Below are 25,568 nucleotides of genomic sequence, written 5' to 3' on the forward strand. Positions count from 1 at the left end.
TAAAGGAATGACTCCTTTTCCGGATGAGCATGAGTCACGCAGCAGCCAACACACTTCACACCAGGTGAAACACCCACTTGTTGGATGAAGGACATGTTTGCTGCAGGTATCGATAACGGCGTGAGTCTGTCAACCACACAGAGCCAGTGACAGATCAGTAACAGAGCTGTGATTATTAGTGCCATCAACCCAATTATTCCTGTTCCAGAGGGAAGGGGTCAGATAGCCAGATCTGTCCTGTTACAGGGGACTGGTGTTGGGTTGCCAGATCTTGATCTTTCAGGCTGTGTGGGTAAGTCTATCTGATTATTACAGACCAGCAAACAGCAGATGCACACTGGGCGTTTGATTCACAGCTGCGTCATTGAAAGGGTATTTTCCCCCCTGGATTTCCCCACAGCTTTCTTTGATAGTACCTTCGCCTTAGAGGCAGCGTGGTAAAAAAAAAAAAAGAGAGAAACTGTCAAATGCGAAGAGCTCTAAATTGCAGCCAGTCTATTTTCCCATAACAATTGCTGTTGGCAGGTGGTCCCTCCATCTTTTGAGGCAATTTGTAGAGAAGAGGCAAAACAAAGAATCTTGATCCTGTGCCCAGGACAAAAGAAAGCAGAGTTTGTGACAGAAGTGGACTTGAAGAGGCTCATCATGACGTTCAGGTTCTGAGTGGAGCGGTGTAGCATGTAGCATATCTCTCTTACACGCACGCACACACGCACACGCACACACACACACACGCACACACACAGTAATCTGCTGCTATCTAGTGGACTACATTTACACCTGCAGCGCTTCTGGCAGAGTACAGAAACAGCTGCAAGGCTGCAAGTTTGACTCTGCACAGCTGCCTGTCCAGCAATAGTTCCCAAATGCTCTTCTTGATGCCTAAACGACACTTATTTTAACTTTACAATTGTGGTGATTAGGTGAGGGTTTTTTTCCCCTAAGAAAAGACACGGTTTAATCAAATTGTTCAGGTAAATCGAGCAGCCGAAACGGAGAAGAATGGATGTAACCAAAGCCTACCTTCCCTCGGGCCCATCCCAGGTCCGTGGTCGCGTCTGTTCATCGCCTTTTCTTTAACCAGGACCATCAATAAACACCAAACCTGCGATTTTTACATCGAGCCCGGCCAGTGACACAGGTTCGGCATCAGGTATGCGCCTCTGACGGGGTCTTGGGGCAGGAGGGGTCGGTCATGAGGGAGGAAAAGTGGGCCAACGGGAGCGGAGGATGAATTTTTAACTAAGGCTATTCAGACCGGGGGCTTGAGTTCCACGCTGGCCGGTGAGAAGTGATGAGCACCGCGGGTGGGCACTGCGGTATTACCTGCTGGTAAACACTACTGGTGGTGGTGGGGTAAATTAATAAACGGCACCCAAAGTACATTTATCGGCTGGATTTTAGCTTAATCCCCCACGTACAAACTAGCTTAATTGGTCAGCATTAGCTCCCTAAGTAATATTAAGTATGAAGTGGAGACAAGAAAAAAAGTTTAAGTAAAGTATTCCATGTAGTATCCAGCTCTTGTTTTAAGGTTTACAAGTTTGATATTTGTCAAATCTTCCTCTCGACATCAACCATGTGGTACAGAAAACTACCAAAACCTTGCAGGAGAGGTCAAATGTAGCCTAACAAACGAGGGGAAGAGCGGTGGCTTGAGCATCCATTAGCCGTCTCCCCATGAGCAGTGCTCCCGATGCCCAGCAGATGGACCCGGTTGACAGCAAACAAATGAGCAGAGGGCCGCATCTCCAGCGGATTCCGTCGGTAACCCAGACGACCTTGCCGGCTCCCCCCGTACGAGCGGCTGGAAGTCCGTATCGTGACTGCATCTAGCTGTGAAATTAAACCAGCTGTAGAGAGACGCGATGCCAGGCCCGGATTTTTATTGCAAAAAGAACAGCTTTCTGACACATTTGATCCTTTTCCTTGTGTTTTGGTTATGATATTTACCTTTTAGGGAATTCTAGCATTCTAGAATTCTTAATAAACTAAGGACATGCGGGAAAAGGAGCCTTTCGAGCATTTATTCCCACATATTTAGAAGATGCAACCATGTGCAGATTGAGACAAATCTCTGTTTTGGTCCGATGAATTTGTCTTCTTGTTTCTCTTTTCCAAAACCTTAAAGGCATTTCAGGAGATTGATTCAAGGGTCGACGGGGTTGAAAACACTGCTGATGAATCAGCTTCACAAAATTTGACAACATGGTAGAAAAACATGTACCGGAATTATTTCGATTTCTTACAGTGTTGCAACCAAAAGAAAACATTGTGCACTATAGTTCATCTTAACCATTCCAGGGCCTGAAAAACAAAATATCAAATATTCTTGGCATGTACCTGGACTCCTGTCAGCTCTGAGCTCCGTGAATCCCTCAAAAAAACAAATGACTTCATTCTCCAGGCAACCTCCTGTTTTTGGAACAAAATTCACTTTAATCTCATTTTAAGGAATATTTCAGCAAGGAAAAAAAAAGTCACAGACCAGTATTTTTATTTGAGGAAGTGTCAAATCTTACCGCTAGATGCAAAAACCCCAGCAAAAACCGAAGCAGTGCTGCTTTACAAATGAACAGTAAGTTGTGAGCTATCTGCGCCGACAGCGAGGGGATTGGCAACATCGGATTTTTTTTTTTCTGGAGGAGTCCACTGGGTCTGGAGCTGGAGCAGCTGCTCTGGGACACACAGTCTCTGCAGCAGGACAGGAGGGTGATTGTGGGGAGCTCCCACTAGACCCAGGATGAGTCACCTTTTGTGATTAGGAGACCAAGCGAGATGCATAAATGATTGATATGAAGAGAGGAGGAACTTTGGGGGGCAAGATGAAAAAGAAGCAGGCTGCATTCATCCAATAGAGGTTCCACCTGGATGGAGGCTGAGGGAGGCAATAGTGATGATCCCCGCTAGTTCCTGAGTGTCCTTTCGTCTCAACCGCCTGTTCAGCGACACAGATGACTGCAGATGATTCTCAAACTGACTTAATTGACTAGCTTCCCTTTTATAATGTCACTTTTGTGCATCTCCACTCAGAACACATCAGCCAACCGTAGAGCCGAACAGAACAGACACTGCCTGCAGACACCAACAACTACCATTCCAGCCATCTGCCAAAATGGATATAGGGTACTGTATGGTTTAATTCCCATATTTACTTGTTTTTTTTTTTTTTAAATCCTACCAATACAAGCAGATGCTGATGCTTTCAATGACTAGTAACAGCAACTTGCAGCCCAAACACGAGATCTGTGTCACTGTAATGCCAAAAATCCTGATATTACACCATTAAGTAAATATGGGACGTTAGCATATATAAAACTGAGAGCATGATTGTATTTGCAAGCCTTAGTAAGCCCGTTTTAAGTGAAGACTTGTGGACAATTTTCTGAAAATATGGCACTCCTGTGCAAAATGGCAATACATCAGAGAGAATAAATTATTTCCCTGTACGCATATCAACTAGATATTAAACCATTAAGTGAGCACCCGAGTATAGGTCTATATTATGCATTTATATTATGCTGGATATATTAAAGGAGTTGTATTCTCCGATGCGGTGGCGAGTAGCTCATACTGGTTACCAATGCAATGCATCAGAAGGCCAGATAATCAATATCTGACAACCTGGGAGTGAGAGTCAATGTTTCACTGGTACATACTCCATGCAGACGCTTTAATCCAAAGAGTTTTCAAGCCCATATTGTCCCAAACATCAGTGTTTCCTGCGTGCACAATGGTTCATGTTGTTTTTCCTGTCCGCGTCCCATATTTGTTCGGCAATCAAATATAAGTGAAACCATTAAACTGATAATAAAGTCTGCAGAATTATTACAGCTGGCACACAATGAGACATCTCAGATCATAACAGGAGACACAGTTTAATCATCAGCTCCTTCGCCAGCTGATCAAAAGACATTTCTGAAATCAGATTTTAAAAGGCTGCACTCGTCAGCTTACAACAGGCTCTCATTAATGTGTTACAGGCTACTGAAAATAAACAATTATTTCAAATGATTATGTCATACTTCATCTAGAGCCCAAGTTTTGTTCAGCACTGCAGGAAAGATTGTGTTTCCTTTTAAACATATAGCACCCCCCCCCCCCCCCCCATCCCACTGTTACTGAATGTTTTTTGACTAATGGATGCACTGATCTTTGATCATATGATGATATGATTCATTTAAAGTGGCCACTGACTTCAGAAGAAGGGCATTCTTTGTTCATAAACCAGCCACAAATGTTGGTTATTATGTGAGATGATCACTTGGCATGTTGGTTATATATAATGATGGAGATGAAAGGATTCCCATTTCTGTGGCATGCAACCAGGCTGCTTCCTGGTGGGATATATGAAAGCAAAAAGGGTGACAGCAACGATGTTACGTTGTTAACTGCACAGCAGGGGATTATTTGATCACCAAGAATCACTGCGAGATCTGAGATCATGCTTTCATGTTGCGGCGGTGCTGCGGAGTGCAGAAAACCACCTGTCTTGGCACCGGAAAACACAGATTTTAAAAAAAAAGAAAAAATTTCAGAGGCAGAATTCAGCCTATAAAAACATCTAATTAAGCAAATCACACTTTAAAGTCTTAAATCAAACCGAAAATGGAGCGACCCGACACACGGTTGCTATTTTAGCATAAAGGCAGGCGCACGGCGGCGGGGACACCTGTGGCCTCACATTTGGCAGATTTGGTCATTTGACTAATTGTGCTGCAGTTTGAGACGTTTATTCCCGTTCCACACAAAAACGAGGAAGGAGCACAGCGGTAATTTGTCAAATTAATTTCTCGCTTTCTGCATACTGATGCCTTATGAGCAGGCAGGAAATTTATATTCAGAGGGGCTTCAGCAAATGTGCAATAACCCCACAGCGGAAGCATCGAGAGGATTCCTCCTCTGTCCTGAAAGATATTGTTTAATCTATTTTAAAGGAATTCTTTGGGTAAACTTGCTATTTCAATAACCTTGTGGGAAGATGTATTGTAATTCACATCTCAACATATCAGAAGAAAACCTCTTATCATCCATAGTGACTCAATGACAACTAAAGGTTGAATAACAAAGGATCCCCCTCCCCAGGAGGACTTGGACATGAGGAGACAGATGACTGCATTGCCTTGCTTAGACTGCTGTCATCACAGTTTAGGTTCAGAAAAGCTCTGAAAAGATTGACAAAAATCTGGATAATTGTCTTCTCTGTGTTTCTGAGACTTCAAATGTAGGTTATCTGTGCAGCTGCTCAGGACTCAGACCCAGAGGCAGGACGCAGCGTGTAGGCACAGGCAGATTTTTGGGATGTAGGTCACCAACAGGTAGGCAGTTTGCAGAGGTAAACAAGAGCAGACGGGATCTAGCAGGCAGTCAAAAGACAAAAGAAACCATGAGAAGATTTAATGAGCATATGAGGCTGATGTGAATGATTAGTGGGTGATTGTTAGAAAAGGCCTGGAAACACAACTGGCAGGGGAGAGGTGGAGTGAGAGTCTCAATGATCACAGCTTCTGAACTCAAGGACATTGATACGCATCGGATTTCAAACTGCGGAGCTGAATTTGCTCTACCCCGATGGCTCGTGCAGCAGGAAACGGTGATGAGTCGTGACATACTGAAGCAGAACCGGTCAGCAGGAGCGATACCAGCAAGGATTTGCAGCAGGCAAAAGTGAGGGAGGCAGTCAGGACAGGGCGGACAAAACCAAATAATCAGGCAGCCTGCCACATGTAAGAAGTCTGAAAATCCTCCCCAATTAAGGTCAGGTTTTTTAGCAACAGCAGGAGGCAAGAAGACACTAGTTTATTGAATTATTGATTTGATGAGAGTAGAACTGAAGGTCTGTTGTGAAAAAAAGAAGGATTTTCATATTCATGAAATTCTATTTTTGGTTAACACGGCTGACTATATTCCTGCTTCCCAGTCACGGTTTTTGTGTGAAAAGGACTGTTTGACACAATTTAATTTCATTTTGAGGAGCAACGTGTTTGATAAGCTCGACATTCCCTCTCGCTGCTTTCCTTCAAAATGCAATTTGCCGGCCAGGCGTCGGTGTCATTAGGCGCCTGTTGCAGTGTCGCAGCTGAGGTACAACACAGACAACAGTCGTAATCAGCTCGTAAATGCATACAAGCTAACACGCACCCAGCACGGCGTGAAAGCTCTTCCCAACAACTTTGCTCGTCTTTTGGAGGTCCCTCTGCAGGAAGAATAAATGATGAGGTGATGCCAGGAGCAGCCACAGAGTCAGATAAAGTCACAGCTGGTGCAGGTTCCCTTCCTTTAGCCATCATGCACGTGGCGCGTTATTCATACACATGTCTCCCTGTGTATGTTTATGCTGGTATTTGCCCCCTGCTGTTTCATATTTGTTTCCAGCCCATCTAAGTACACAGTGCCTCTGACGGAGGATAGCGCCGCGTTCTCACTGTGAACTTTCCCTGTCTTTATTTTGATAGAGCGCCTGAAGATGTGGCTGAAAGGGGATGATGACACTCAGCAAAGGGAATGACTCTATCCGAGTGTGGGAGAGGCAAATGTTTGACCAAGTGAGATTCCAGGGCAGGCTTGGTGGAGAGCATATCTTCATGTTTTATAGTATCTATTGATGTTGCCCGTGTTTAATAAGAGAGGAAGCAAAATCCATCTGGGATCAATACAGATGTTTTTTGGTGAGATGCTGACTGACACATTACTGCCCCACTTCTCTAATTTGGTAGATTGCACATATAAAAACCTGGCAGGTGTGAGCCCGTCTTGAACAGCCAAAAGGGTACTTACACAGATTATTGTTCTAATTATTGGTCTGTTCAGCAAAATTGCACAATTGGGGAATTAAAACAGATAATAAAACTTCCACATAAATTCTGCTGCTTCGGCCGTTATGAGCCATAATGACACAAACCGGGTGACATTGCAAAGCAACCTGTGGTTATGGTGTAACACGGCACAATAGTGGCGTCAAAGTGTCACAGAAGATTATACAGCAGGTGGAAACATGCTGCTTTCCAGGAGAGACAAATAGTCCCACAGCAGCCGTGTTAACGTGTCCTTTGCTGCTCGTAATGGAGCAGAGTGGATGTGCCAAGAGGATGTTACAGCAACACCTTTAAAAAAGTGTGTGTGTGAGCGAGAGAGAGAGCCTAATGTCATTCAGCTCTCCCCTTCGATATCTTTTGTAGATTTAGCACCATTAAATTAGCACAATATTTCTCAGATTACTAGAAAATTACCAGCAACATCTCTCCATGAATGGAAAACTGTCTCGACAGTATTAAAGGATTTTAAAGCACATCCCTTCATCGTCGCCTCAAGTTCTATGCGCTTCAACTCTCTAATATTTCCTCTGTTTTATTTCAATAATTGCTCCCGTGGGGACTTTAGAAATAAAACAGACAGGTCCCTCTGTTCCCATCATCCTAGCAAATAACCTTTTCACACCATAGATGAGCCAGATGACTGTGCTCTTTAATAACCCAGTGTGCTCGTCCTAATATTCACCCTGGCTTCCTCCGCCACCGCCACAGTCTCTATCAGCAGTTGGCTGATGGCCGAGCAGGGAGTTTACACTATTGTCTGATAATTGGATCCATTCCACGGAATCGGGTATTATCCCCCGATAAGGTCTGCGCCAATCTAATCTCTGTTTAACCAACAACACAAATTTGTTAAACCAGTCTGCTGATTGAAGCCATTACATGTGCTTGTTTTCTTTTAGTCTTCAAACTGTTCCCGTTAATGGAAAACAAGCGGAACAAGTGCGCTCATGGCTTTTAGGTGCTGAAACAGGACCTAAAAATACAGCAGTTGAGTGGCACAGTTCAGAGGTAAATATTTGCAGGTTTCATTCCCACTTAAATGGAGCATCCCACTGGGGTTAATCTTATATGCTCACACACAAATTGCCTCCCCAACAACTTCATCAAAGGCTTTCCTTTGGTGAAGACCCCAGATTGATCTCAAAGCCAGGTCTTTGTTACCTCATCCCAGATATTTAGTGTAATTCCTAGATATGCTGATTCAAAAGAGGTCATTAAAAGTCAAAGCCTCGTGATGAGCTAATCGTTCTGTGAACGTTTGCAATATTATCATTTATGCTGAGTTAACAGAAAAAGCCTCTTTGACATAAGTACCCAGAATAAACTCTGTGCTTCCTGCGGCACTGTGAATTTCCCAGCTGTCAGGTCGTGTACCTGGCTGCACTCTTGTGCTTTAAGTGCAGACAGTCTGATGAGTGCGTCCCCGGATCGGCTGCTTGGCCTCACTGCTGCATATTTCTATGCTGCTTCCAGGTTGCTGCCCAAGATGGGTCATGCTGGAGAATCAGTATCATCTCTCTGCTCCGCCTCGCCCCTGTTTTTACAGCCGTGCTGCTGCGCCACAGCAGCGGTTAAAGCAGCGTGACTGTGATTAATAAGTCGTGAAGGCTTGGATGTCAAATCTCCATGCAGCCTGCAGGTTAGTTTGGAATGTGGCGACTTATGTGTCTTCGGCGTCTGATGCCACCAGTTCTGTAGAATGAATAAAAAGATAAGTAACTTTTCATACTAGCTTTGCTCATCAAATTAACTAACATCGGAATTATACCTTACTGTGTAATTGTCAACAAATAATAACAACAAATAATTAATAAATAGTGTAATAAATGATTGCATGAAACATATAACCCGTAAAAGTTGATCACCAAAAGCCCCTAAAGGGTTTATTGGTTTTCTGGCACAAAAAGCATTTAGGTTAATCATCTCCTCATCTTTATATGGACAATATAATGATGACGATGCAGTTTGTCCATAATGAATGAAACAATGTGTGGATATATATTATTAATACCTCTACCTAATTTGCTTTTTTAAATCATAAAGATTCTCATAGATACCGCTGACTGGGCCCTAAGGGGGTTACTTAGCTATTAAAAGTTTTGCTAAATAAATTCTTAAACTGGCGCATAATCCATGGAGAAAATATATTCACCAGTGTCTTTGTCTTAAAAAGGAGGACAGAGTTTTTCCTTTTAGGGTTCTTGCCTTAAATTGTTCCAAATCCCTATTTGCATATAATTATTAAATGATGGAGTGACCTTTTTCAAGCCAAATATAATTGCTGGCTTGAGTGAGCGAAAAAGACACAGCAGTACATCACTCTGGTCCAATTGATTTGGCTGAGGCGCACAGGAACTTTTAACAACCCTCAGCACCGCAGCAGAAGGTAATCGCCTATCAATTTTGGAAATTTTTCTCCTTTAAAGGTGCCCATAAATTTGGGAAAGCGCTGAGAGTAGTGAACAGGATGCCTGTGATCCAACGCTGCATACTGCCCGTCTGGCTGTTGGAAGCAGTGCCGTCTGTGGGAGCGCATATTCCAGGTCACCCACTCTCTGTGGGCGAGAGTGTGAGAGAGGGTGGAGAGTGCAGGAGAGGGAGGGAGACCGCAGAGCGTAGACTACAGCGAGAGAATATCTATAACTCGATAAACGGCAGCTATCACACCGTTCTGTTCCAGATAGAGAGCCTTGAATGCATTTGTGTGTATTTTGTTGCCATTTATGATGTGTGATTCATTTCCTGAGTCTATAAAAAGCCATGCGCTCTAGCTACAATGTAATATCTCTGCTGCTGAAGTGCCTCAGTGGGGGGAAAAAAAAAGAAGATCCAAGAATGTGCATAAAATCTGACTCGTAGATTCCTTATGTGTTTATTCTCCTGAAAGCAGCCCACCTACTTTACCAAACAGCTTAAACTGCTTGAAGTTTAAAAGAAACATGACAGTGATTCATTCCTTTGTGGGTACCTATTGTATTTACTGTCAGTCAAAGCCGTGTCGGTTGTCGTATACATAAGCGCTCATCTGCGTTGGTATGAAGATCGCAAACTATGTGACATCGGTGCTGCCAGTGGGTCCCGCCTGTACGATTAGGTAATCGGGATCAAACAGTCGGGGCCTCGAATGTAAAAAGCATGAAATCACCTTATGAATTGACAGTAACGCTGCCTAAACTGTGCCATCACGTTGTCATGGAAACAATGTGGGGGGTTTGTTTTCGCTAAAATAAGGGAAATTCGAGCCCTTCACTGTGCATCTTTTAGGCAGGACTTCCATATGGATGCGTCAGCAGCGGGTGGGCCGTGGTGGGACCGGACGGGGGTGGGGGGGGGACGCTGGGGCCGGTGAGCATCAGTTTGTGAATGAATGAGGGGCCTTTAACAGTCGGCATGGCTGTAGTTTATGAATGAAGACTTGTGTTAATCCAGCACTATTAGCAGAAAGTAATCCTCATGTATCTGGGTTGCGACTGCCAAAATAAAAGCGGTGATACTCCCACGAAGTCCGTCACCATGGATACGAAAACATAAATTTTGTCAGTCCTTTTCCTTTCCTTGTAATTTATTTATTCCATAGGTTCATCTACTTATCTGCCAGTTTCTTTGAGCACTTGAGCTGACTCATCTCGCTTTCTCTCGCTTATTCCCCGGAATGTCAGAGTTCTAGGCTTCCACGTTCAACCGAAGCACATTAGTGAAATTAGCTTCTCTCAATAATTATACAAAGTGATAACACAATAGTTAGCACGCAGTTGATAATGGCTCTCTCTTGTTTGTCATACGTTACTGGCTCGGGATATTTGCATAAGCCGTGGAAACTGTATCTAGACAGCTGAAAGAAAGAAGGTAAAAGCAGCCGGTCTGTTAATGTCTGACGATGCTGCGGCCAGGGTTCAACACATGTCCAGCGTCGTCCTGTATAGCCTCAACCGGGCAATTGCATGTGCTTTTGTCTGGAAAATGCACACCGACTGAAGCTCGTAGGGGTTATAAATCAGAATGGGGGATGTTTAGACAATTGCAACACTGTGAACTCCTCCCAAATTGCCTGAATACCAACAACAGTTTCTGGACAGGCCAGAGCTGACTCATTGTATTGTCCAAGTGTTGTGCTGATGCGCTCTGGATGACTGCATGCTAAATGAGAGACATCCTCGGGCCTGTGTGTGCAAACAGAATCCAGCTAAGGGTCACGTCCCAGAAATTACTACGAGGACGTCTGCAGGCATTCATGCCACTGAATGAGATGACAGCTTTTAAGAGCTTATTTGTGGTGGCTCGGACGAACGTATGATTTCCTTGGCAAAGACTTCATGCGCAAATGCAGAATCTGACAAGCTCAGCCGCCTTCCTTGGGGCTCATTGATGGTTAACAAACTAAAAGAGAAAAGCATTGTTAAAGTCGTCACAGAGCATCGTCTGTAACTCCCAAAGGGGGTGATCTGGTCCCGGCTGTCCCCGTGTGACACGTCGGTGATTAAATATCAGGAGATGGTGAGTGGGACGATTTGAAAGAAAGGCAAAGCCGTTCTATTCGGAACCCCAGGAAAATATTCCTCAAAAGAAAAGAAGACCATCATCCACTCTTCCTGTGCTCCGTCTCCCTGTCTTTTTTGTCCATGTTATGCAATCGTCTGTTTCTTTTATTCCGAGCCTTCCAGGCTTGGGCTTTGATGGGGGAGGATAGAGGACCTCAACAGGTGGAGCATTTTATTCTAGGGATAGTGGAGGAGGAGGAGGTGGAAGAGGAGGGAGGTGAGGGTATAAGTGTTCATTAATAATAACCCCTCTGCTCTGCACTGTTGTATTGTGTGTAATTCAGCTTAGATCAGTGGCCTGACTCCATGCTGTATCTACACCATCTGTCTGCAATGGGACTCCAAGGCAACACTCGGGGAGATATGACAGAGGGACTCAGAGGGGTGGGGGGTTGTCAGCGCTCCCAGAGGACCCCCTGCATTGCAGTTTTGATCTGCTAATTATGTTTAATTGAGGCCACGTAATTCTCTATTTCCATTATCTGGCTCTTACGCAAATTCTCTATCTGTATTTAATCTGAATTAGTCTGCCAGATTTGGCCACGCTACAATACTTCCGCGGGTAGTGAAATGTTTCATAAGTGCGCATTAGCGGGATCTGCGGGCGCTCAGACGCGTCGTCACCGCGCGCAAAACGCACACGCCCGCACATACGCGATTGCCGAGGTGGCGCCAGGTGAACTGGGAATGGTGGTCTGCACCGCACATCCCGCGTCGCTCCAGACGCGCGCGGACCCCGAGCAGACTCCTCGGCGTGTTGCTATAGTTGCTGTCGCTTTTCGGAAAGGTAGACATTACGAAATTCCTCCCAGCGCGCCCGAGGGTTTTGATATTTTATAATGGAAGATGAAGTCACCCAGGTCCCCCCCCCCCCCACCCACCCACCCACCCACCACCAGCAGCAGCAGCCCAGCTTCCCCCTCTACCTCAGCACCGTCCTCTCATTCAGGCTCATTGCCCATATGTTTAATTAACTAGGCTGATGTGTAAGTACCTTCAGCCAGCGGAGCGTAGGCGGGCGGTCTGTGGGGTAAAGAGACCGCCGTAGATGATTTCTTTCCGCCCGGGCGCTCGGTCGGCTGCCGGAGCGTCACCTCTGGTCGTGCGTCGCAGAAAGCTACACAAAAATAACTCGGCCCGTTTAAACTTGCTCCGAATTCTCTCCCGTTTTCTGTTTAAGTGCGCGAGAGAGCGCAGGAAGAGCGCGCGAGCGAGCGAGAGAGAGAGACGCAAAAGGAGTGAGAGGATGCGGGAGAGAGTGCGCGCGTGGAGCTTTGTGCGTGTTCGCCGTTGTTTGTGACGGAATCCCCTCTCCAGTCTCAAAGAATCCGCGAGCGGCGCGAGGAGGAGGTGGCGGTGGAGGTGGAGGCGCGCGGAGCTGTCCACGAGCCCTCACTGCGGAACGCGCTGGGCTGCCGCCGGAGATTCCGCTTCTTCTGGATCCCAGACAACTACTGGTTTTGAACCATCTCCCCCAGTAGCTCCCCGCAGCAGCCCGGACTGGACATTATTTCACCGAGAGGAATACTACCGATCTTTTAGGGGGAGAGGTGGTGGTGGAGTGGGCAGACAGGTGGAATTATCCGTGCGGTGCCGTGCTGGGTTTTTTTTGGGGGTTTTTTTTGGGGGGGGGGGAGGACTGGCTGGATGGGGGGGGGGGGGAAATTAATGGATTAATTTGAAAGAGGGCAGTCATATGTGATTCTCACTCTGGCTGAGGGCACCTGAATGGAGTAACAGGCTGCAATGTCATCTCCACCTGGCCGCCTGGAGAGATGTGTCACGGGAATGGGGTGAGTTCGCTCAATTTCCCTGTATTTGTCATTTTCTTTTTTTTTTTTACGCACATATTATTTATTTATTTTGTTATTGCATTTTTGTTTTTTGGGGGGAAAGCTTGTTTGGGAAGTAGCTTACTCTCCGCGCGTCGTTGGTGACGCGGAAAGAGCGGTATTTGTCGGGGTTCATTGATTTCCCTTCCACTCTGTGTGGAAGTGGAACGGAGGCAGCTTTATTTTGGTGCGCCCCGCACCGCACCGCACCGCACCGCTCCGTCGTTCGTCCGAGCCGAGTCCCCGACGCGCAACCTGCTGCATGCCCTAGATAGACCAGCCCGGCGGAGAGAGGAGCGTGAGAGGAATATTCGCTCAGGAGCCACAGGCTGTTTTTGACGCCCTCTCAACGCGCACGCACCCACACGCGCAAACGCATAGCCCACTGTTTCGCCGTGCATCATTTCACCTTTAAATTTAACTTGCGTTTTCGTCACGCAAGCCCGAGCCCAAAAGAGTCACACGCGCGCGCGCGCTTCTCTCCACACGCGCGTGCCCAACGGCACATTTGGTTTGGATCTAACTGCACAAAAAAATGTCACATTTCTTCATGGAGACGCGCGCCCAAATTGAACAAGTCAGATGGACGTTTATCATGCGTGAGTGACGAGCGTGCACATGTACGTATACATGGATGTCGACATATATGTATGTGTATTTCCCTGTTTTTCAGATCAAGTTTGAACACTTTTCCTTTGGTTTGACTGTGAAAAGGAACCGAAATGCCAGTAAACGGAGAGGTCACGGTGGTTGGCCCCAGGGGCCTCCACGCCACGCCACTAAACCCCCGCATCCACGGCACGGACACCGAAGAAGAAGCCGCACAACCTCCTCGACGGCAAAACCACAGCAGTCGCGCATTGTGACACAGAAGGTAAATGCCGGGGCTGGTGAAGGTGTGTGTGTGTGTGTGTGTGTGTGCGTGTGTGTGTGTGTGTGTGAGGAGGGGAGGGCACGCTCTGCCAGAGCGCCTCGGACAAGGCTTAGATGGACACTAAGAGGCGCTGTTGCACCACATTATCCCCGGCAAATGGCGAGAGGCCGTGTAATGAATTCATATCTCAAATTACAGTTTTCAGGCTTTGAATGCAGTCACGTTGTAGAAACACATTTTCTTCCGCTTTCATTCCGCTCCCCGTGCCAAGTCTGACACACAAAGTGCCTTCTCCTCCTCACAGGGACATGCAAGATATCTCAAGCACATAAAATAGCCTACACACAGGCATACGGATGCATGCAGGATAACAAAAATCTTCAAAGTGCCTGGCTATAAATATGGATTTAAGACCTCGGTTCCATTAACTCGTCGTCTCTCTGTTTCACCCATGATTGTTTCTCCCATTTCATGTAGAAATTTCTGGTTTAATTAATGCAACACCAGAGTCATGATGGTGTTGTGGAGAAGTGGAGAGAGAGAGAGAGAGAGAGAGACGGCGGCTGCACTCAGCAGTAGCCTATTTTCCTGAATAGTGGGATGACACAAAAGTAGATCAACTCTGTAGGGCATAAATGCAGTCGAGTGGTGGAGCAGTGAATGTCGGGAGCTGTTGCTGTCTTCATTAATATCAATATGCTGTGCAAAGCTACAGTGAGTTCTGGCTGTGATGTCATAACACCTTAAAGACATCCCTTTTCTCAAGCTAGCTCTTCTTTTCTTGTTGTCACCAGTTTGTGTTTGCTGCTCCGCTTTGCATCTGTTAGTCCCGTATTAACTCCTGATGCAATAACAATGAGCAACGATACCAGATTCTGACTCTCGTTTTGTTTCCAGCGTGACTGAGTGTTGAAGTTATCTGTCAAGATGCATCTTACTTACCTGTTCACTGAACCGTCTCTGCTGTTGGCAAACCAGGTCGAGAATTTATCGCCTCGCAGCAGCTTGTCGGTGCGGTTTCTCCGCAGTCCAGGCAGTTCAGTCCTTCACCTCTAGTGTGATGTTCTCAACAAGTGATTGTGATTCAAAAATATGGCCCTCTAACGTGGAGCTTGCCATATTGGCTCAAACTTGGGCCAGTTACAAAGATAAAAAAAAGGCTTGCGTCTCTCCTTCTGAGACCTGGAAGATTTTTCTTAAAAATGGCTAACATGAGCTCTTGGACCCCCTCCGTCATGGTGGTGTTTTTATAAAAAATGCATGAGAATCTTTCCTCAGGTAGAGATCAAAATCAGCCCAAAGTCTACATATGCCTCCAAGCAGGGAAGCGTTCAGAGGGCTGTTGTGCAGAAGCGTTCCTCTGAGAAAGATCCATCTGATATTTCAACTTCTTGTAGGATTTAACTAGATGATGGGCTTCGTTTTAAAATATCCCAGTGATTCAAACTGGATGTTGTGACGTAAATGGGGTGTTTTTTGCTATTTTGTAGCACACGTAGATTAAGGCGCAGTTAGAATTAGCGTGTTTTTTTTTTTCTTCTTCAGAAAGATATCGAGGGCTTTGGGTAGGAGTACACGGTTTAGACCAAGAGCATAAAATGAATAATTATTATGAAAATGCTTCAAAAAAGAGAACGAATCTGTGGGTGGATATGCACTTTCCTGCCCTGCATTGTAGCAGTATTTGTCCTGAAGGAGGCATATTGACATATCCTGAGATAAAACTACAGCAAACATTCTGCTTCTCTCTGCTTTCCTTTCTGGTTGAACAACCCAGCAAACACTTTCTCTGCATTTCTTACTAGAATATCGCTTCACTTTGTCATTTTCTTTCTCTTCAAAGTGAATTTTCCGCTCTTCCCGAACCCAATCAGATAATCCTCAAACCAAATTTGCATGCATTTGATTCTGAGCGGCTAAAAAAATGGAGCAATTTGTCAGCGTTTGACGGCTGTAAAGACTGATGCCCTACATTCACCGCTGTCTTATTGGTATTCATGATCACAGGTCAAATGTCTCACATGTATTCCCTGCGAGGGATGAAAATGAGTGTTTTCATTATCCTCTTCCAGGCAATTACCAATGAAAAAGAGCGTGTGACATATGATAATGAGTCATTTGACCCCTGCTAAGCTTTTGTATATTGATGGGCGATAGTGCAGCGTCAGACATAAGTTAATAACCCAAAAGCCTCTTCAGAAGGTTTTCAGTTTAATCATTTAATCAGAAAACAGCTGATGTCCTCGTTTAATGAGTGAGCCAGTCAGATTAATACCAATGAGGGTTAGATCCATGCAGAAATTGATCAGTTCAATTTCGATCATGTTTCTAAAGTTAGGTCTCATTTAGTAAAAGAGACATTGTTTCTTTTTCTTTTTTAAAGGAAACATCCATTTTCACCAAAAAAGCCATGTAACATAATTAGCATTCATTTGGACATTCGCAGCTCCGGAGACCTAATGTTTAACTGACTCAACACAGCTGCCCCGGTTTTGTTTTGGGAGTTTTTCAGTGTTTTCACACTTTCACATCAAGTTCCAACCCAGTTTTCTGACTTAACTGAAAGGATTTAAGTAATCGGATTGAAATAAGGATGAGAATTGGGGTTTAGCACCTGGAAAATAACAGCTGCTTTTGCTCAGGCAGAGATTTGTGCGGAAACCAAGTGCTACTTTATTTTTAAATCAATCTTAAATCTTGTATCTGTGCTCTTGGTGACTCAAAGGCAGATCATTCTGATGTAGCAAATCGGGATAATCTTGATCCTAGATGAGCGGTGGTTTGGGGCTGTATTTAGAGGCATGACAGGCAGAAAAGAGCTGTAACCAAGGAAATGCCACATATGTATTTTGCCCGTGAATCTCAAAATTGCAGTTGGTCATTTTTCTATTTTAATCTTTCAAGGCAGGCAAGGCCAAGTCTCTGAAGTAACGGCATGGATGGTGAAAGAGAATATTTTAACCCAGTTCCTCTGTGGAGGTGTTTGACGAACTGTACGACATTTATGAATCGGACGCGATTCAGATTTCATCAGCCACTCAGTGAGTCTCCAGATAACGCTAATAGATATGAGCCGGCGCTCGCCACTCTACATTAATCATCTTTGACCTATAGCGGGATGCTGCTATCGACCGCTGTATTTGTTAAACAGCTAAAAGGTTAAAGAGACTTAACGTTATTTATGGCCATTATCAGCCTGTATCGGCAGCCTGTCAGATGTGGTGAAAAATCCAATGGTCATATTTTACATTTACGTATCGACTAAGCAGAGAACGGGAATATCAATGATAATGGCTAAATGATAATGGAGGCCATTGATTTGGGCATCATCTATTGAGAATTTTGTCCTTTGGTCACATTCAAAGTCCACCTTTAAACTGCCTGTATGTTAGGCTTTAGGCCGCATGGGGACGTGACCTTAAAGATGCATTAATAAACCTCTTTATAACGGAAATGAATGCGTTTCTGATTGGATCTTTATTGCATAAAAGCTAGAATCAGAGAAAAAGTGATAATAATGAGGCCAAACACCAGCAGGTCTCATGGATGGCCATCGGTTTCCGTTTTGGTTAAGCTCATTAAGTTTTCGTTTCCTTGTGAAATGCTTCTTACTGTTGAGCGAAAAAAATATGTATAGAAACCAGAGACTCTCCTCTGATCTTAAGGCTCATTTTTAGTTGTAAGTTCAAGGCTTTTAAGGATAATTGCTCCTTTATTTTCATTTGTAACCCCAGGTTTGTTTATATGAATAGTCTGATATAATAATCATCTTGGTCTGGTATTTGTAGACGATGCTACTGTATTTGATCTCTTTTTTGCCGTATAAAAATACGTTCTTTTTCCACCTCAGTAGCCAGGGGATTTCTCTGAGTCCAGAAAGAGGATTAGGATGGACCAGTCGGACCTTTTTCCTTAACAGACGCGTGTTTCACTTAAACATGTGTTCATTCAAGTAGCCATGCTCCACAGGCATTTTAAATCCCTTTTCTCTCCTCTCACTGGCCATGAAAAAGAGCTCATTTACATACGTTGCTAAGTCTTTTTCATACTTTATTCCACATCACAGAACATACACGTTTTGTGGCGAATTAACTCAGCCTTTTACTGGGGTCATTTATGATTTCTTTACTATGATTCGGATGTTATCACACGACGGCGGCAGGTCCTCAACTAAAGGCTTCGGTGACTTTAAACAACAGAATTTCATTACTATGTTCCACTGCAGCACAATTTAGCTTATGTGAGGAAGAAAACCGTGACCTTGATAAGCTAAGAGCTAAACAAAAGAGACATACCACTGTGTCATTAATGGAATTTAATTAGTCAGCTCCAGATGCAATGCTTACTTCTGTCTCATCACATTTCCATATTCATTGAGCACATAAACGATATTGTTGACTAATAATAAAATAAACACTCGTTAGGTGCTAATTTGACACCCTAAATCTCTCTCAATCAAACACCAACATGCTGCCAATTTAGGTGGAAGAATTTGAGGCTTTTAAGGCCAGAACAAACAGATATACTTGTCAGGACAAAGACATGACAAATCACCCTAGGGACAACGGTTTTGGCCACAGTGAGTGCACGGCATTCCAGCCTGGGCGCTCGCGGAATCATCTTATTGGCTCTATTTACTGATATTGCTGCTGCAGGCGTCTCCTTGCAACTTTTCTGGGCCAGAGCCTGTGGAATGAGCCCTGAGGACGCTATCTAAGAGCAAACTTTCCAAAGGTTATTGGCCCAAATGGATGCAGTTCACATCATTGGGGGATGCAGTGGGTCAACACTGATCCTCTAGTGATGCTGAATTTATTCTTCTGTAGAACAGGTAGCAGCCTGTGTTGTGCGGAACCCTTTAGAACATTAGTTCATTGAACAATTCTTTTATGTATTCATGAACACGGTGACCAGTATGTAACAATCTGCTGCCACACGTGCATGTGTGTGTGTGTGTGTGTGGGGGGGGGGGGTCTGCCTGCCACTCATAATCACTGTTAACACCAGGAAAAAGAGAAATGCATGACCGCTTTCTGCAAATGGGGTTTGAATGGAGAAAGGTAAACATTTTCTTCCAAATGAAGCAATTGTGTCCTTAATTGAATCGGGGCAAGTCATCCACGTCTTCCTGCCTCCTCAATTAAATTTGTTTTTGCCTCAATTTCTCTCATTTCTACCTAATGTGTGGGAAAACTGCACCTGTGAGGCTTCGTGGGGCACCGTCGTTCCGTTCATTGATTCTGGTGTCAATTCGAAGGGGTGGAATCGTCGTGTTCTGGAATGATTGTACAGTGAGGAGGAGGAAATGGATCAGGATTTGGTTTTCTGTAGCTCATCCTGTATCTTCAACATATTATGGTTTTATAAAGTGCAGGCTGTGAAGTGGTGCACTGTGGTATTTAAATAGATTTTATTACTCATTCCACAATGCACCATTTTTAGGCTACTGTTGTGCCTGGAGACATAGATACTGCTGTAATAAAGATAGGAATAAACAAAACTCAACATTTCGGAATTGAATATATTCAAACAAGAGATCTCAGCTGTTTAAACATACCTCATCCTAAATAAGCTGCATCTTGCTATAAATATGGCCTTTATTCCTAGAATGATCATTTCCACAGTAACAGCATTTCATTGGTTAAATAATTTATCGCGCTAACATCTGGCCAGTTTATATTCACTTCTCCTTCATGATTTTGTTGAGGACTCTGCCAGGAAGAGCAATGAAGCCAAAACTGTCCCCAGAACCTCAGCAAGTCATCCAAAATATATCAGGGAGGGTAAAATGCTCCCCGTCCATGACAGTGACAGGTGCTGTCTCAGTCAGGAACATCTGGTGATGTGGGGATGCTTGAATCCCGACTCCTCCTGCCAAGAGAGCCTTTTTTATGTGATGTTTGATGCGCAAACCATCAAATAGCTGACGTTTCACTGGCGTCCATAGACGGACCCCCCTGGACAGATCCCACCCTGGACATGTTTGGGGAGCTGCTTTTGACTGCATATTTTAGGAGCGTCTGATATTCCAGACATTAATCTCTTAGTAATAGGGAGTTTTGCATGGCAACATTCAGGCTCTTTCACATGTCTCTCACGTGCCTAATAAGCAGTGGACTTCCATCCTAATGAACGATTCCCTTCTCAGTCGTAAATCCCTGATATACCTGTGAGTCTGACAGTTCATTAGACAGATATTTCAGCTTCCTGTTCAAGGTTTAAGGTTGAGGAAGGCCGATTGCTGTTCTGGTGCTTACTTCTTTCTTTATACTGAGATGTTTACGTGTTGTTTATTGTTAGAGCAAAATATAATGTTAGTACGTAAGGATGCGAAGGACTGAGCGAGCTGTCCGAAGACCTCACAGATTAATTCCCTCGCTGTCATTCTCTGTCATGCCGATATCGGGAAAGACGTAGATTAATCAGTGTCTTTTCCTGTTTTACAATGATACATCATTCAAAAAGTGGCACACTTTTAATGCATCACAGATCCAGTATTTGGTTAATAATTAAAAGGACCGTTCATTCCATTATTACATCAGATTGTATAACAGGATTTACCCATGATTGTCTACAACTTCTCTGCGTCTTTTTAAAGTTTCAAGTCCTTTGAATTATTTAAAGCGGAGAAAATTGTGTATTTATAAGAAGGGCCTTGTCTCAGGTTATGGTGCTGGGTTCTTCTAACTGTGGCATTCATACCGTTCTGGACTAACTCCAACTTTACTTTGCTGCGAGAGCACATAAATATTCCACATTTCACACCTCTGGCTGTAAAATCTGTCATTTTGTTGTTCCAATTATGATCCTTCTCTGGCTAAATTAGCTTTGTTATGGTTTTAACTGCCAACATCCAGATCTTTGTCTTAAATGTTGCTGATGATATAACCTAAACTGCAGTTCTAATGCCAAAACATATTAAAGCCAAGCTGGTTTCCACTGTAACCTGGGACCTTCTCTCCAAGGTCAGAATGTTCCAGCCTGCCAGACTATACACACCTTGCAGTTTATAATTTTATTTTCATCTCCCTTGTTTCTCTTCCCACAGCTCGTGTGTTTTAGCCCCCTTCATGAGGGTGTGTGTCTCACCTCTCATCCTATTCTACAAAATCAGCCCACAAAGTCACAGTCGCATCATTAGTCTCTCACTAATTCATCATTATTATCATTTAATATTAATGGAGCACAATTGTCCCCTTTTCCTGATCCCCCGTGTGAAAAAAAACAGAGACTTTGCTAAAAGTCTGACCCAGAGATCCCAACACATGCACAATTCCCCAAATTGCTAAAATTTTTATCTGGGGACAACTCCAAGGAGCTGTTAAAAGACTCGGTCCAGCATGGAGCTGCTTTTAGTGGGAACATGCAGGGAGGCCTTCAGAAAATGACATCAGTGCTAAACAAATGCAAATGTGATATTTCAAACAAGACCTCGCCGCCACAGTCTGCTGTCCTGTGACGACAACAAAGGTTTGTACTTTGCAATTCAGCGTTTGTTGGTGGAGGGATAGTCAGAAGCAGCAGCTTTAAAGGATGCACAGCAAGCTGGGGAAATGTAAACCCTACCAGTACCAGTGGGTCAGATAAAACATATATGATAGTCTGTTTTATCTGTTGACATTTGCAATAGACGTACAGTTTTGTCTTACACCTCAGGTGATATTTGTGGACGTGCACTGACTCAGGTTTGGGTTGATGTTGGACAGGGAAACCCCTCCCGTCCATTTAAATCATTGTTATTTAGCACACATGTAAATTCATGGACGTGGAGATGAAGCAGAGATCCATTAGCCCCTTCGCCTGGGCAATTTATTGATCTTCATTAGAATGCAAACACGCATTTATTTGATATATATATATACATATGTATAGAAAATAGTGTGGTTTGGTGTGGCATCACAAAGCAGCAAGTGTAAAACAAAGAAAAACATCTGAATGTTTTATGAGAATGTAATATGTAGGCTTCACATTCCTTTCCTAAATTAACTGTATAAATAGCTGGGAGCTTTACTTGCTCCACCACTCAGAGCCTGCCCGGCTATAAGCACTGATACCCAGCAGCGTGACTCTGAACAAGCCTGAGGGTGACACAAAGTACAATTTTAAATGTATGTTACAAATCTTTACTTACTCGGTGGGAAACTTCTGTGAATTCTTCAACAGGGTTTAGCTGCATTATTGATACAGCCGAACAAAGAAAAGGAAGCAACTTTATGTCGCCGCCAGGATTAAAAGGGTTAAAAAGGTTGAAAGCTTTTGAAAATGATGATTTATGAGTAAAATAGCTGTAGAATGTGGTGGTCCACTCAACGACTACAGCTGGAGACCACACTGATGCCTGATATCAGGGACAGATATGTATTTTCCTAAAGGGAACATTTGCGTGACTTGGGGAAAAAAAAATGTTGCATAGAGTGCACATTCATTCCCACAAGATAACTAATGCAGATAATTCGAAGAGTGCTCAGTCTACTGTGGAATATGAATATGTCAGCTGGAAGTGTGATATTTCTAAAGACTATTGTAGTTTTTTTATCGGAATGACAGCTGGATTAACGTTAAACTCATTTAAAGCTACGTGATGTGCGAGCTATGCGCTGCGTGCGTGCGTGTGCGTGCGTGTCGTCCTTCAGATTTAATTCTTGTGTTTTACTCATCTCTCTGATATTTCACAAACAGAAGCGTGAAACACGCCGCCGTGTCACTGCAATGTAAACATCAAAGGGTTGCTGGTTTTAATTTTCCCTTTGTCTCCAAGGAGCACGCGTGCACATGGGGCAACAACGTCCCAGAATTAATTTCTTATCCGACCGAATCTTGTTGTCTTGTGTTGTGTTGTGTGTGGTAATGGAAGAACAATAAGAGTTTAAAAGTACAGAATGTCTGAGGTCAGCAGAGCTCGCAATGTACGTTTTTGTCTCTTCAAGGCCGCATGACATCATTACCGCATGACATCATTACCGCATTACATCATTACCGCATGCAAGACACGATGGTCGGATGTCGCCAAACTTACCACTGTATCGTCCACAAATAACGTGCGCTGGCTAATAGCCTCTCTAACTGTGATGCTGTGTTCAGCCAGTAGGGGGCAGACATTTCAGAACTAATCTAAAAAATTTGACGTTTGTCGTATTTCCCAGTACGTCCTTGCTGGTTCCCTCGTGGATCATACATCATCTCTGGCTGCTCCCGTCTCTTAAAGTCACCGCTAAACTTTGCCTGCGATCAAATTCGCTGTTTTAGCAACCAAACCTACGGCAAATCCACTCGATGTGCAGACGTATTTATCAAACTGGTGCACGGACCCAGAAACGCAGTTCGCTTGTCATCTGAGATGCATTTTCCATGTGATCAGTGAAGTGTGTCTCTCTTCCTCATGCAAATGCATTTAGCGTTTAAAGGAAGGTCGCGCACATAATGGGGAGATGCACTAAACATGGCTGACTGCATGCTCTGGTCCATTTGATGAACGCTCAGCTGGGGTCCAGTTTAGGAGATGACTTCTTATTGCACAAACGTGCAGGTCTAGAGTTGAGCGCTAGCAAATAACCCTAGCTTCTGTATAGTTCGCCATGACAACGGAAATGTGTGCAGGGCAGATAAGCTGAATTGTTTAGAAATCAGAGTGACAGCTTCTTCAGGAGTGCAGTAACAACAACAATACTTCAACAATGGGGAAAGTTTTAGACTTAACTGAACAGCAGAAGCTCGGAATGAAGTGTACTTTTAATATATAGGCAAGTATGTTCCATAACTTCAATGATTTTGTTTCATTTAATTGGAGATTTAATGAAAGTTCTGAAAAGTTGGCTCCATTTCCGCCTCACTATTTGATTTCCTTTTTGGTTTTTTTTTTTCCTCTTGGCTTGATTTATTTTTCTATTTTCACACCGAATCCCCAATTCACATCCAAACAGAAAACACATCCACATGCAGAATCCACCTAAAAGACAGCCCCAGTTATGGATAATTAGCTGCTGCTTTAGTAAATCAGACGCTAATTTTATGCAGATAGCGGGTGCAAATATGTACATAAATCTGGCCCTCAGAGTTTGGTGCAGGGCACTACGGGGATTAACAAACCAAACTGAAACAGAGGGAAGAAAGTGTTGTCGGAGAGAAGGTGGAGAGAGCACCAGCTTCTATTGTATAACACCTTATCACGCAGAAACAACGACCAAATGACGTCATACGATATCGATAATTCCTGTAACAGATGAAGCCAACTGTTGTAGGCCCTTGGCTGCAGCTTTATTGTTACTATAAAGTTAGGGGTACTCATAAATAATCCTTCCTTTAAGCAAATGTTAATAGGGATCAAACAGGATTTGAAAGGATGGAGTGTCACCGTGGTGTTCAGGGTCACATTTACAGCCAAAACAGAGACCATGAAAAGCCTCTCAGTCAGAGGCGAGTGGGTTTTTAGAAACATCGATGGTGTGCTCGTCATCTGGAAGCTTTCTTTTAAAATTGGCGGAGTTGCAGGTTATTATCCTCCATCAGAGGTGATGAGAGGGTCTGACCACCCTGCCATTATGTCAAGTGGTGCAGGTGGGACCTGTTCGTCAGGGCATTTTTTTAAAACTGCATGAGCCTGGGAAAGAAACCTGAACACCACATTAGAAGTTAGTGATAACTGAAGCCTAAATCCAGCAGCTCTGCCGAATAACGGGGGTTCCGGTCTGTTAGACTGTGGACAGCCTCCTTTACCCCCTCTGTAACCACACTGCTACCATCTGCTGCTGCACCACGACCCAATACAATATAAAATTAATAATTGTAAAGGAGCAGATGGGTACTGGAGCAGCATGACATACAGTATTATTGGAAAAGAAATAGAGATAAAATAGAGATAAAACCTGGCAGCCTTCAGGGATCTCCGAGTCGTTCCGGCATCGCTGAACGATTTTCAGATTTTATATGGTGGTTTAAGGAAGCGCTTCTCGCTGGATGTGATAATCTCAGACACTTGGTCATAAATCCACCCAAACATTTCTGTAAATTCCATCAAATGCAGCCAAGAACAGTCACATTATGATGATTAAAAGCAGACAATGGAAAATTAGGCTGGGCGCGTCAGCGGTCACGGCTGAGATAAATTGAAGCGACTAAATGATTTTTCCTGCTGTTTAGTCGAGTTATTAGCCCACGTAGGTTAAGTATTTGCTATTTGAAGTATCTCTTTAGGATATTTTGAGGAAACGGTACTGAAATAACTGCAAGCTTAATTTGTGTCGTCACACTGCGGAGCTGCTTCACTGGCAACGAATGGAAGAAGGAAGTTGAGCCCAGATAGATTTATCCAGATAAACCCACAGGTAACTACTGTAATTTAAAAGTAAAGGCTGACGTTGTTGAACCAAACAATATATGTAAATGCATATAAATATAAAAAATCGAATTTACCACTCAGAGATTATTTTGGAATCCGGGTTAAATGGGTGTACACAAATGTTTCCCAATAATCATATATTTCATAAAGGGCCTAAAAAAGTGTGAAATTCCT

General features: G+C 43.9%; 2 protein-coding genes and 1 long non-coding RNA gene across 6 annotated transcripts in view; 2 read left to right on the forward strand and 1 right to left on the reverse strand.

Moving 5' to 3' along the window:
• Positions 1-1,135, reverse strand: part of myo15ab (myosin XVAb) — a 32,715-nt gene extending 31,580 nt beyond the window's left edge. For both annotated transcript variants that reach the window (XM_029850522.1, XM_029850520.1), the window contains exon 1: positions 1,024-1,135. The gene's annotated coding sequence lies outside the window, so the exon portion shown is untranslated. The remainder of the gene's footprint in view (positions 1-1,023) is intronic.
• LOC115253232 (uncharacterized) lies at positions 1,039-7,280 on the forward strand. The gene is made up of 3 exons (XR_003891514.1): positions 1,039-1,153; positions 3,034-3,126; positions 6,456-7,280. It is a non-coding gene; the product is annotated as an uncharacterized lncRNA (long non-coding RNA).
• A 5,731-nt stretch (positions 7,281-13,011) lies between these two features.
• grin2ab (glutamate receptor, ionotropic, N-methyl D-aspartate 2A, b) overlaps positions 13,012-25,568 on the forward strand; it is a 63,327-nt gene continuing 50,770 nt past the window's right edge. Inside the window, exons 1-2 of one of the 3 annotated variants that reach the window (XM_029850526.1) lie at positions 13,012-13,146; positions 13,859-14,059. In XM_029850526.1, the coding sequence (XP_029706386.1) occupies positions 13,129-13,146; positions 13,859-14,059 (219 nt within the window). In that variant the 5' untranslated portion in view covers positions 13,012-13,128. Of the gene's footprint in view, positions 13,147-13,357; positions 13,785-13,858; positions 14,060-25,568 lie in introns of those variants that run through there. The other 2 variants (XM_003972340.3, XM_029850527.1) reach the window with 2 other exon arrangements.

Source organism: Takifugu rubripes, chromosome 17 (genome assembly GCF_901000725.2).
Source record: "Takifugu rubripes chromosome 17, fTakRub1.2, whole genome shotgun sequence".
Lineage (NCBI taxonomy): Eukaryota > Metazoa > Chordata > Actinopteri > Tetraodontiformes > Tetraodontidae > Takifugu > Takifugu rubripes.